Source organism: Halichoeres trimaculatus, unplaced genomic scaffold (genome assembly GCF_033239565.1).
Source record: "Halichoeres trimaculatus isolate MK-OKI-2021-1 unplaced genomic scaffold, fHalTri1.1 fHalTri1_scaffold_8, whole genome shotgun sequence".
NCBI classification, from domain to species: Eukaryota; Metazoa; Chordata; class Actinopteri; order Labriformes; family Labridae; genus Halichoeres; species Halichoeres trimaculatus.
The window spans coordinates 34,762,998-34,776,699 of NW_027437186.1; the positions used below are offsets into that span (position 1 = coordinate 34,762,998).

A 13,702-nucleotide genomic window follows, 5' to 3' on the forward strand; every position below is an offset into this window, starting at 1 on the left:
ACACATGTTCTCCCTGGAAAATCTGACCTGAGCACAGATACTGAGAAAAAGCATTAGAAATAACCAACTCTGGCGCTGATAATCTCATATACATACACAAAAGTAAAACTCTTAGTAAATAAAATAAAAAACATGAAAGTGTAAAGCATTTCTGGAGCCTAATTTTGGTCTAAGGCAAAAGTTTAAAGTGAAAGTTCTGGGTGGAAATCAAACAGTGGAAAGTAAAAAGAGCTCTGCTAAGAATTCCTGAACAGCCTGAACAAAAGGAGGAAATAAGTCCTCCACAGCGCCGTGTGTGTGTGTGTGTGAGGATACACTCGTCTGTTGGTGATGTGTGCGGGAGTGTGTTAACTGTCACTTTATCTGATGGCGGCACTGTGCCCAGTCTGAGAGGAGAGCAGAGGGAGGGAGGGAGCAGAGGAGAGAAGGAGGAGAATAACCTTGACTCAGATTACCAACCAGCCCTGATGCAGGAAGGAGGAAATGTCTCCATGGCAACGGAAACCACCAGCCAGTGTCATGTGAAACTGGCGCTGGTGTCTCAGCAGACGAAGGGCTCACACTGCGCACCTGCATGCTGAGCGGCCTGTGCCTCACCATGTCGCTGCTCGCTGAGCGCTAACCGCCATCCCCTCCCACGGCGGGGAAATATGAGGTCTTAGCCAGACACAGCTTTGGCATCACAGACTCAGCCGGTCACAGACATGAACTCACACTGACGCTCAATATGGCTGCTGCTCATCATCACTGACAAACTCCCGTCAAGTTAGAAAGTGATTTTTCTTTGGTTTCTACCCGGTCTGATGGATTCTGACTGCTTTCATTTCCCTCTCGTGGTTTTATCAGAATCTCCCTGATTCTTATCTTATCACTGACGATGTGACGAGTTTTAAAGCTGCAATGCTTGACACAAAGCTCTGATACAAGTCTCAAATCTACATGAATGCTGAATGTTCTTTTAAATTTTTGGCGATTTCATACGTGAGATTTCTGGATTTCCAAACGCTCAGGTAAGCCAGGCTTGGTTGGGAGCAGGTGATGTCTCTAGTTTTCTAGCAGCTGTCACGATCCAGAAACTCTGCTGTCAATCAAATATGAGCAAACTACACACTCTGAAGGCTTCATAGACATTAAACTGCAAGAACTCTGGAAGGTTTAGAGAGTCGAATGTTTGTACATCTGATGGCAGAAAACTAATTTTATAGGTGTTCATGTTGGTGTTTTAGAGAGTGTCTTTCAACTTAAAGCTCCTGTAAAGAACTTCTTGCTGATTTTTTAACAAAAAAAACCCTTCATAAATCCAAGAGGGATGCATAAACACATAAATTTAACTAGTTTTTACAAAGTCCAACCAAAGAACAAGGGCCATGTAAATATGAGCCATGTTAGTTGAATTGTTGGTTGTATTTTGGTTATAATGATCAAGCTAACGCTGCTATAGCAACAGCTACACCGATGTCAGACCAGGATGACAAATTCACAGCAAACAAACTTCACTACAATGAACCGTATTTCATGAATGATTAGACAGATAAGCTAGATTGGGGAGCTGCATTAAGCATTAGCTAAGATAAGCTAACGTTAAGGTTACAGAAGCTACATAATATAGCGTCTGAAAATTGTGACGTTAGCTTAACGTTGGCTTGTCATAGCTTAGCTGTCTCATTACTTATGTAAAGCAGTACATGGTAGTGAAGTCTGTTTGCTGTGAATGTGTCGCCCTAATCTGACATCAGTTTACCATCAGTTTGTAGAAATGTGTTCACTTTGGAGGTGAAAAAACAGTCCCTCTGACTACAACAGCTAACGAGCGTGGGATCAAGTGGCGTCACGTTTCTAAGAGATGTGTTTTTTACCACTTCTCCTCAACCGTTAAAACAGAGGGCCAAGGGAAAGAGGTAGATGAAAGGGTAATATGAAGGGGAAGGGGTAAGAGTGACCATTGGGATTGGCCCTTTTTCTTAATTTAAGTGTACGCCCTATTTGCAAACTTTTGCACTTTAAGTTGCCGTCAGAAAGCTTCGTTTTTGTGCCATTCTCTGACACAACATATACTTTGTATTTCCCCTTCAGATATCGTTACAACTCTGCTTGACGTCACTCCAAGCACAAAAAGTTGAACTTTTTCTTTAATTTGGTCTCTCTTGTTTGTTTTTCCAAACATACAGATCCTGATCCCAAGATGTACATGACCTATAAGTAGGGATGGGTATCTTTTCACATTTGAAACAATACAGTACCTGGCATTATTGGTATTCAATGGTACCAATTTTAAGCACTTTTTTGTGTTTATATGGTTAAAAAGATACCAATTTCTTCAATAATAAAATCTAATTTATTCTTCCGTATATAACAAGCAGCAGCTTCCGGTCTGAGAATATGAGACAATGCTGAAGTGCTAAAATCTGCTGTTTCCTGAGTGTCCACTTGAGGCTGGCTCCAGAAGTAGCGGAAGTCACAAACACACCAAGCCAAAAAAAAGCAGTTTTTAAAGCAGAAATTAACCTATTTACAGCCTGGTTCAAAAAACATCTCCTGTCTGAGTCGCTAATTTTACTAACGGCACCCACTGTACGGGGGGTGAATTATTTTCGAACTCGGCCGTTTGGAGGAATGCTGTGTTCATGTCCATTATGGGAAATGGTGTCCTCTGCCCTCACAGTCACAAGGATGTGTTTAGGTACCTAAACATGGTACCTTTAAATTTTAGATAAATGGGTACCTGTTACCTTTGACAGAATTCAGTAGGTACCTATAAAAGTACCTAATTCGATACCCATCACTACCTATACGCTAGCTCACAGTTTTTTGAGTCATTTTCAAGTTTTTTTTTCTCCTCTTTCCTTTCCTTGTTTTCTGCCTTAAAACAAATCATACACTGCAAAAAACTGAAATCTTATCAAGTGTTTTGGTCTTATTTTCAGGAAAAATGTCTATTTAGACTTAATATGAGCCACATTCAACTAACCAGTCCAGACAAATGTCTTGTTTCAAGTTATTTAAAGACTAAAATGAGGTCTGAATTTTTGTAACAAAATAAATCTTTCAAGCAAGTATTCATATTTTTTGTCTTAAAACAACTTGAAATAAGACATTGTTCTGGACTGATAAGTTGAATGTGGCTCAAATCAAGTATAATAAGACCATTGTTATCTAAAATAAGACCAAAACACTTGATAAGATCTCAGTTTTTTGCAGTGTACTGATTTAAACTGAACTCTGTGAGTTGTTCCACTGACATTTTATGAGAGAGTTGGTTTATGTAGTTTAAAGTACAAAATGTGGTTTATGAGGTTTAAAGCCCTCAATGTTTACATAGACTCGAAAGTCAGACATGTCGAACACAAACTCCCACTCGTGATATTTCTCTGCCACATCTTCCTTCACCAGAATTCAAAAGATGAAAGCAAAACAGGAAGTGGTAAAAACAAAAAGACAACTTATTCCCCACCAAGTTCACACAGACCGTCTTAATCCTTTTGTCACAAATGTGCATCTAACTGGGTCAACTTCCCTATATTTTAACGCTCAGTGCAGGAACTTTGACTGGTTTGCATCAGTGAACTCTGCTCTGTAGGTCGCATTTTCCTCCTGCTCGCTCTGTGATGTTCAGGTTTCCATCAGTGAGCTGCATCTTTTTGCCAGTTTAGAAACTGTTTCTCTACCTCGTGGTGTTTGGGAGGCAGAGTCCTATCTTAGTGTGCTGTGTCTGCATTTCCTCTGAAGGAGTATCTGTGACCTTGACTGGATTCCAGCCTTATCTCAGCGGAGTCAGAGGTCCCTGCGACTGTGTTACCAGCAGTGTCACATGAGACACACTGCAGCTTCACAAACTGTTCACCTGCACAAAACAGGTCCATTCTGGTCCGTGGGAGTTTTATCAGAACATCAGGACAAAGACACAGAGGAAACAGAAGATCGAGGAGCAGTTGTGCAGGAGGTGAGTTCACGTACCTTTCCCAAACTCCGTTCGACCTTGCGGAAGCATTTGTTCAGGGACAAGTTGTGACGAACCGAGTTCTTCCAGCCGGTGGGAGCGTTGGAGAAATAAGGGAAGTGCTCGAGAATCCAGCCGTAGATTTCTTTCACAGGCAGAGACTTGCTGGGAGACTGCTCGATGGCCATGTAGATGAGGAGAGAGAAGGAGAAAGGAGGCTTCGACTTCATCGAGTCCCGCTCTCTTCCTCTGCCATGTGACGAAGATGAAGACGAGGAGGACGGGCCCTGGTTGGACCCGTAGTCTCCTTCTATATCAAAGAGGGGGCTGCCGCTGGGCTGAGCCTCTGGACCCCCCAGAGTGAAGTTCTGAAGCAGGTTCTCGTGCAACCAGTTGAGGTTGGTGAGCTCCTCATCCTCTGTGCCACCCGTACGATCCACGCTGGTCGCTAAGGGACTGGACGCACACTCCGCCTCAGGCAGGGTCCCTACGCCGCAAACACCTCTGAGCCCCGTCCGCTCCTCTTGCATACCCGGAATTTCCGTTTTCTTATCTGGTGACATCCCAATGATTGGACCCATTAAATCAAAGAGATCTGCAGAGAGAGGAGGAGAAGGAGGTGTTAAAACAAGCTGAGTCTCAAAAATAATCAAGACATATCGACCATGTGGGGAAGAAAACGATTAAAAATAGCTCCGTTTGGACAAATTTTCTGGACTTTGTTTGCAAGCGTTGATTGACATCTCCCCAGATCATCTGCATGTGACAATTTGTACAGTGTAGCCTCAAACTGTGGGTTTAGACATATGTCAGTGATGTGCATGTCAATAATCACAACCAGACGCCGCCAACACTTTGTGCAAACAGCCAAACACCTGAGAAGAAGCAGGTCACATTTCTGAGATCTCATGCCCACTTTAACCCCGTCACCAGGCGGGTTTAGAGAAACTGAAATGACAAACTGATACCCAGGCTGATGCTAGTTTTAAAGTCTTTTAAGAGCACAACACCTCTAATTCCCCGGTATCGGCGCCCAATGTGGCCATTTTTTGAGGATTGGACAGCATCAGATTTAGTTACTTGATCAGGATAGATCCAGTTTTCACGTGTTTTCAGCACCGTCACACTTTGTGGCTGCTGTAAATCTCCCTGTACTCTGCACTCTCTTAGGCCCGTATGCATGACAAGCCATTAGTGGGGAAAAAGGACCGTTTGTACTAACGGCCAAAAAACAAAATTAAGTGGCGGTAGGCATAATAAAACGCCAGGTTAATGGGCCAAAAGAGTGTTAGATTTAATGGAGGTATACCTCATCATTATTACAGGCGCTAACAGCAGGATTACAGCGCCAAAACCGCATCAGTTTAACAAGTTTGATTCACTCTTTGCTTTTATACGTCGGGGCCCTTCCAAGATGTTTGTGGCTAGATGTTGGAGTTCATGAACTGCTTTAAGAGTTATTCATCGAGGTACCTGCCGCATTGCTGTGGCGCTTGTTCCTCAAAGCAGCTTTTATATTACTGATTTTATATTAAGGTTTTCTACCGCGCGCACGGAAGCACCGCACGCATTTACTCTGTTCAAGATCGCCAAACTTTCTCTTTCTCTTTGTTTACCTGATTGACTCACTGATAACAGCTGTGTGTGTATTCTTGCAATAAAATCTCAGTTTCTTCTGCTGAAAAAAGTATTTCTTGATCTTCTCTCAGTCACACCGTTACCCCTTGCCAGGTTTACTGCCGTTTATAAGTGGTCGACGTGTGCAGTTCGACTTTGTTTGAAGGAGTTTTACAGGAGGTTCCCTTTAATTATGACGTAATCTGCACCTGCGTCTCTTTCATGGTGTAATTAGTTATCTGAACGATTATTTGGAGTCGCGCATGTGGCAAACGCTGCAGCCAAATGGGCCGTTCCATAACAGAACGTTAGGACTAATGGTCTCGTTTGTTTAATAACTGAACATGCAGACGGACCCTGGACAGTATTTTTTATGTGCAAAGTTTAGCACCAGCACTTTTGAAGGTCTTCTTCTTAATCAATTAACTATTTTTAAGTTTTTTTTTTGTAAATTGAATTCACAAGGCTTTTGATTTTGAACTATTCAGGATTTATGTTATGTATTTTTTATTAATATTGTTAAGTTTTAAATCATGACCTGGTTGAGAGAGTAGATTTGTTGCAATACGGTTTATTTTATAAAGCAAAATAAAAAAGGATATGTATGTCATACTTGTGGCATTATTTTTAAGGGTCTGAAAATGTAGGTATTAATATAAGATCCGTATCAGTAAAACCCATTCTGAAAAAATCGAATCAGAAGTCAAAAAATCCCCCACTAATAACTCTGTAAAGTTTTATAAGGGTGAGAAGCATCACTCTTTAAAAGTTTAAAGACCAGTATCTGAGTCTTGACTATGGTCTGATCATGATGCAAGGCTGGTGGTGTGAAATAACATGATGTGACATATTGAACTGATGTGCTCTTCCAAGCGTTGACCCTGTTTTCTTAAGTCTTGCCCGGGGCCACGCCCCCTGCGGCTACATCTGTCTGCCACTGTTGCTCTCCCCGCGGCTCCCTCGCTGCCCCTCTCCTTCACGCCTGGCGAGGACGCAGGAGAGTCTCTCAGCCGTCCCTTCCTCTTGACTTCAGCCGAGGAGGACCTCTGACGAGGACCTCTCAAGGAACTGAACCAACTTAAGGCTCCACTCCTCGACGCCCACCTTGTTTGAGACGCGGCCCAGCTGCTCGTTATGTGTAAATGAGCATGAAACCGTCAGACGGATGCAGGAGCAAGTGGATGGCTCTCACAGGCTGATCTGCATTCAGCCAGGATCAGGACTCAATTTGTCACATGCCAGATTAAGTGGTGTAGAGAGGCTCCAGAGCCTGGAGTCATCAGTCGTTTAACAGCACGAGGAAATCTAATACAGCCTTAAGCCCTGTATCATCACCGAGCGCTGATATTAATAAGACAAAGACACCTCTGCAGAAGAGTTGTTGAGAGTATTTTGTGAAACAGCAATATCTGTTCAACCTAATTCAATTACAACCTCCAAATATGTTTTTAACTCTCAGCACAGAGCGAGGAATTGATTCATGATTAAAGCAACAGTAAGCAACTCTCACACAGTTTTGATTTTGGAGGCTCCTGTTGACAAAGTCTCATTTCTTTCCTCATCTTGTTCATGTGTCTTTGCTGCATTGAGTCAGCATCTAGTTTCCTGGTTCTTCTTTTTTAAACTCTCTGACATGTTTTTCAATCTAAAAGTTTGAAATTGAAAACATAAATGAAATGTGAGTATCTGTAAATATACAGAGGATATCTGTAGTGTCCATGAAACTAAGTCTATTTCTCCACAGATGAATAGATGAATCATTATTTGGTTAGGTAAGGCAAGGTTGCGTCATTTGTTCGCCATATTTTGTAAACGTCAATGTTTTCAACTGTGTCAGTGAAAACATGAAGATGAAGAAATCTTTTGTAAAAATAAAAAAAGCTGAAGCTGAAGATTACAGGGAAACTCGACAGCGCTCATGAAATTATGCTAACACCTCAACAATTCCTGTGTATTTCTGTTGCCGCTGTCTCTTTTTAGATGTGTTTTTAATTAACTTTAAAGTGACCCTGAGTGTCAAGACAGGGGCTTTGAAATAAAATGTATTATTATAATAATTATTATTTTCCCAATTTTGAGCCAAACTGGGACTTGAACCAGCAACCCTCCGGTTAAAAAGCCAAGTCCCTATGAATTGAGCTACTGCCGTGCCTTTCATTGTAATTGTTTGTAATAAAATCAAAAACAGGCAAAATAAAACGTAGTTTTTAAGTTCCACTTCTGCATAATTTAGTTATTTAAACTTTAATTTCACTTATATTTGATTCTCCGTTGTGTTGTATTTCTTCTCGTGCTGCCATCTAAGCGGTTTGTAGCATTCTGATTTTCTGTGGCATCAATGCAGTGCTGGCAAATCTTTGGTTTTTAGTAGGGATGCACTAATATGAAAATATTAATATTGCTGCAATGGCCGATAACCAATATTTACCGATATCATTATTGGTTTAAAAAAAAACAAAAAACAATCTGAGATGATGTGTCCAGGTAGTTCAGAGAGAAAGAGTGGCCAAATTGTGAGAAAAGACGAAAATGGAGAGGATCAAAGGATAGAGCACCTGAGATGAACGCAATCAAAAAAGTATGTTTTGTCTGTTTTTTGGATCAAAAACAGGAAGAGAGATGTAAAAGAAGAGAGTTCACTCTTCTTAGGTAGTTTTAGTGTTTACAAAGTCAGAGAAAACATTTTTTGGCTCCTGAAAGTAGAGGTCAACCTATATGGGTTTTTTGGGGGCCGATGCCGATGCTTTCCAAATTTGGGCAGCCGATGCCGATATGCATAGCCAATTTTTCCAATTTGATATTCAGGCCGATTGTTAAATGAATATATATTTATCACATTTTTGTGAAACGCAGCAATTTCTGAGCAACTAAAAGAAATCTATTACAACAAGTCGTGTCCAGTCCTCTGAACATTTATTCAGCTTTCAAAACAATGAAATATTTTGTCTGAGTAAACACACAATGTAACAAGCAGTAGTAAACATTCACACTCTTCTTAAAATGTCAAAAAAGAAATTTAAACTTATTAATATAATTTGAACAAAAGTATGTAATGTATCCAAGTGATTCCACGAGTTTGAGGTGCTCATCTTTTTTGTGCCTGATCAAAAATTGCGTCATTTTATACAACGGATCAAAAATCAGCTTTTTAAAAGAAAATACGGCCGATGGCCGATAGAGACAAATGTCCAAATATCGGCCCGATATATCTGCCGGCCGATATATCGGTCTACCTCTACCTGAAAGATCAATCCAGATGCTCTGAAAATGAACGGTAGCTAACGAGTAAATATCAGCCGACACTGATATTGACTCAGATGTATCGTGCATTCTTAGTTTATAGAAATTTTAATCAATCCTTACCCCTAATTCACACATAAAGCGTGAGCACCGTGCACTATGTTGTACTTAGAAACCACTCAATCAATAGATTAGATGATAAGAGTATCTAGTAATTTCAAAATAAAGCTCCATGTTCTGGCTCCCGATCTTAAATCTCATCCTTGTTTATCAAAACTACGTCACTGGCACAGGAAACCCGACGTTTTGGACGAGGAAAAGTTAATCTTGGAGGTGAAAAAAGTCATAATTCTGTTCGACAACACATTCTTTCTATAAGGACACCAACAGAGGTGGAGGCATGGACTGAAGGTGCTGAAGTTTGGGGAGGACCATGCTAACTAATCACCATGCAAGTGCATTGTTATGGCTGTGAATCCTGCATGAACATGTGGTTCTCCTGTTCGTGTGAATTCGGGGTTATGCTAAATTAATTCCTTCAAACATAAAAAAAAAAGGTTTAGTAGGAACTTAAGTTAAAAACCCCCTTGAAGTTGAATTTATTTTAAGATAGCCTCTCAAGATGAAGGATCTTGGTTTCAAGGGGAGCCCTCTTGACCTGATTTAGGTCCGTCAGAAACCTAATCTAATAACATGTATAAGACAGATTTATAACGGGAAAATAACCATAAAATTTTTCAAAATATTTCTGTTAAAAAAGCAATGAAAGCATCCTGGAAGTCTACTCCAATCCGCTGCACTCCAACAACAGGAGGACCCGTCAAAGACACTGATCTGCGAGAGAAACTAAATTCCTCCACAGCTCCAACAACGAGCTATGATCTCTCTAAACGCAGAGCTGCTGAGGCTGAGGGCTCAGAAAGATCCCTCTTTGGCTCGGCCCACTAAGCTTCATGTCCTGAGTGTCACCATGAAAACCAAACCATCTCAACAAACAGTATCAGAGGATACAATATGAGAAGAAGTTATCTGCACTATGTGGCTGAGGGGACAGCAGGGGCCCCACAGGTTCAGGGTCAGTCTGGATGAACGTAAAAAAGGCGCACAGAAGGAGGCGGATATCTTTTATTTCTGTGATAAGATAAGAATTGGGTCACCCTCGAGTGTGTTTGCACAGTGGGTGAGACAGGAGAGGGAGTGTATGCACACACACACACAAATCAGTTTATCAACAAGAACAAGAGGGGGAAGAAGGAGGCATTAGTGCATTTACAAAATGACCACTGAGCTCTGAACGAGAGGATAAACATACAGCAGACAGAGCCTGCTCTGTATAGCGTGACATCTTAATCTAACATCATGATTTATTCAGCCTTTAAAGCACTTCTTTCTGCTCAATAGGTGACGTTATGTGAGCTACATTTTCTCTCCATTGTTACATGTATGTTAGCGTCACCAAAATCATCTTTGCTTACCGAACATACTTCTGAGAAGGAAAAGAGGAAGTCAAAGAGCTTTCCAGGCCAAAGGCAAAGGGACAGGATGAGTGAGCAGAGGAAAGGACATAACAATAGGGAAATCCTTTTATGGACGGAGAGAGGAGCGTGAACATGAGCGCAGGAGAAACAGAGAGCTGAGACTGAGTGAGGTGGGCTCTGTAAGTTATCCTCAGTCTAGGATGAATCACAGCTCTGAGCTAAGTAGAGCAATCAGATGTGTCAGCCTGCGAGAGAACTGCCCATTTGTGTTAAAAGAAAATCTCGGCTCAAGAGACCAAAACACAGAAAGATATTCCTCGACATGACAGGTTCCCACTCTGTATGAATTCACAAAGAGACGAGGGGACCGAGCAGACAGACAGGCCTGCAGGTTTGGAGGACTATATTATCTGCACTTCCAAGAATTTAACTGGAGAAAAAACATCCAGCAGTGAGACGAGCTGAACATCCTGTGCTTTAAAAATGACAGGTTCAGACAAAGACCACAAAATCTGATCAGGATAACTTGATTTTCTATTTCTGGTTATCCTCGTTAACCATCAGACCACCTGGTTAAGACACAGAAAGCTGTTTATTTCCTCTGTAAACCTGAAAGCACACTACCCTCTTAACCCCAATAGTCATCAAATGTAAACTTTAATGCTGTATCTTCGCAGAAAGATAGTAAAAACTGCTAAAGCACTGACTATAACTATTTAAACATCAGTGTTTCTCTGGTTAGCTCAAGGGTCTTCAACCTGCAGCTCTTTGACTCCTTAGCAGTGGCTCCTTGTAGCTTTAAAAAATATGAATGAAGTAAATAATTTTTTATTTTCCTTACAGAGTGAGTTGATAATTAAACCGTTTTTCAAATTAAGTAAAAAAAATCAAAATATTTTGAAGATTTTTCAAATGATTGCATTTTTATTTTTTAAAATTTGTGCCAATTTTTGAAATTCCATATTTTTGAAAATGAAGAAAATTTTTTGAAATAACATATTTCTAATTTTTTTTTTGTAAATTCATGAAATTTTGGAAAATTTTTGAAATGTCAACACTTTTGAATTTTCCCAAATCTTTGCACATTTTTTTAAATTTCATTTTTTAAAAACATTTTGCAAATATTTGAAATTTCCAAATTAAAAAAAACTTGAAACTTACTGAAATGGCAAATTTTCAAAAATTTGGCAAAAATCAATATTACATTTTTTTTCTTTTTTTCAAGTATTTTTAATTTTTATTTAAAAAAAAAACTAAGACATTACCTGTACAATTTTATAACCATAAAACACTAACTGTTTAGAAATTATTGACTTCACTATGTTTATTTTATTTTATTTTTTTACTTTTTTGTCTTTATTGTGAATTAAAGTAGATTTTGTGGCTCCTGAATGACTTTACTGCAGGTGAGCAGAGGCAAAATGGTTCCCATGAAAGCAAAGGTTGCAGACCCCTGGGTTAGCTGAAGCCAGCATGTCAGGAGGGGCTGCTAGCTGAGCTGCTGCTAATGACTTTAGCTAATTTATACTTGAAAACTCTGGTTTTTCCCACAATAATTATATAGGATCAAGTGGTTTTAACTATAAAACTATAAAAACATTTACTGAAGCAGTTAGTGTGAAATCTGTGGTTCTGTGATTCATTTTGAACACATTTTAGGGGCTTTGAGCTGAGCTGCAGCTTTTTTTTTAGCTGGTTTCTCTCTATAAACAAATCCATCAGGTTGAATCATGCTTTCCATTTTTTCCTGGCTTACTGTTTTTTTGATTGATTTTTTATTTTTGTGTTCAACAAAGGTTTCTTTAGTGAAAGTGCTTTTGTCACTCTGTTTGCTGATTGCTGGTTATTGTTAAAAAGGACTGACTCATTCACTGCAAACTAAATCTCCCTACAGGTACAAATGAAACGACCTTGAAGTGAATTTCTTATGTTTTCAGCTGTACTCTAAATTCTGTCAACTCAAAGATTAAATCCAAGCTTTTATATTTGTCAGATAAAACCACTGTAAATCTTTATGTAAGGTGATGACAAAATGTTCAGAGATATTTCAAAGCTGCTACAAATGTCAGGATGCTCAAAATTAATCAATAACTGATAGACAGGCAATATTTTTTCTAATGGCTGAGAAAGCACCAAGCAGTCTAGTTTAGATCAGTACAGTTTGGTACGGGTTGGATCGGTTAAGCCTGATCCTGTTTGGGTTTCCACATCCATCTGTGCCCCCTTGGGGTTGGCGTCGTGTAAGCTGGATGGCAATAGCTGCATCAGTTACGTTAGAGCGTGACGCCAAAGAGCAACGGCAATCCGTCTTCTTCGTGATTGGCATGTGGCTCTCTGATACAAAGCTTTGCAGTGTTGTAGCTCCACCTTCTGGGGTTGGATCGGTTTAGTCTGGTACCCGGATGGAAGGGTCCCACAAAGTGGGACGGTTTGTCTTGGTTAATTGAGGATCTGTCCTGGGATTAGTCAGTGGAAACATCTCATATGCACGCCATACTGAGCAGAAATGGACGGGGCTTCAGGAGTCCAGTGATTGCTCTCTGCTGCCCTCTCTAACTTTCTTTGTTGGTGACTGTGATGCACTATATGAGAATCATTTAGGACACAATAATGAGATTAAAATCACAAATAATATTGGTGTTCATGTGTGATTAACCTTTTTTTAGGGATGGGAATCGAAAACTGGTTCCTGTTGGGAATTGATAAGAAATGTTTTCATCCATCGATATCGTTAGCCTTTGTGCTTCACAATTCCCTTATCAAATCTCTACATTGTGCTGGAGCCGCCGGGCCTTACGTCGATTAGTCTGCTGCAGCTATCTTAGCTTAGCAATTAGATAGAAGTTTTACCGAAGAACTGAACCGTTTATGGGAAACTGCATTGATATGCTAGCAGTTAGCATACATCAGTATAACTTTAGCTTCAGAATAGAATTTCAACTTTCATCACAGAAACATATCACATCAACTCTGTGTAAAAAACACTGAGAATTTCAAATGTCAAAAGCTAACAGGCTCATGGCTGATGGAAAGGTTCCAAACAACTTAAACTATTGCTATAACCACTTTGAGACACTAGGTGGCCTACTTGAATTATTAATATATTACAATTCAGTACATCAACGTCACATTGTGTGAAATTTTTACCCGTTTCTGTTTAATTATGCCCAGAAATATCCAGACTCAGGGACCAATTACATTTCATTCACTTACAGTATAAACGCAATTAAATGTTGTTGACACAGAAAACCTGTAAAGCTACTTCTGTTACAAGAAAATTCACAACAGGAATTGATAAGGGAATCGTTAAAGAATCAGATCGATAAGCAGAATCAATAAGGGCATCGGTGTTGACAAAATCGTATTAATTCCCATCCCTACCTTTTTTTGGAAGCAGATTTAGAGAAATCTGAACAGAGATGATTGATCA

The 13,702-nt window shown here is 40.0% G+C and overlaps 1 protein-coding gene across 2 annotated transcripts in view; it reads right to left on the reverse strand.

The window, feature by feature from the left end:
* Positions 1-13,702, reverse strand: part of foxn2a (forkhead box N2a) — a 40,820-nt gene that overhangs the window by 11,640 nt on the left and 15,478 nt on the right. For both annotated transcript variants that reach the window (XM_074676339.1, XM_074676338.1), the window contains exon 2: positions 3,955-4,532. In XM_074676339.1, coding sequence (XP_074532440.1) covers positions 3,955-4,518 — 564 coding nt within the window. In that variant the 5' untranslated portion in view covers positions 4,519-4,532. The remainder of the gene's footprint in view (positions 1-3,954; positions 4,533-13,702) is intronic.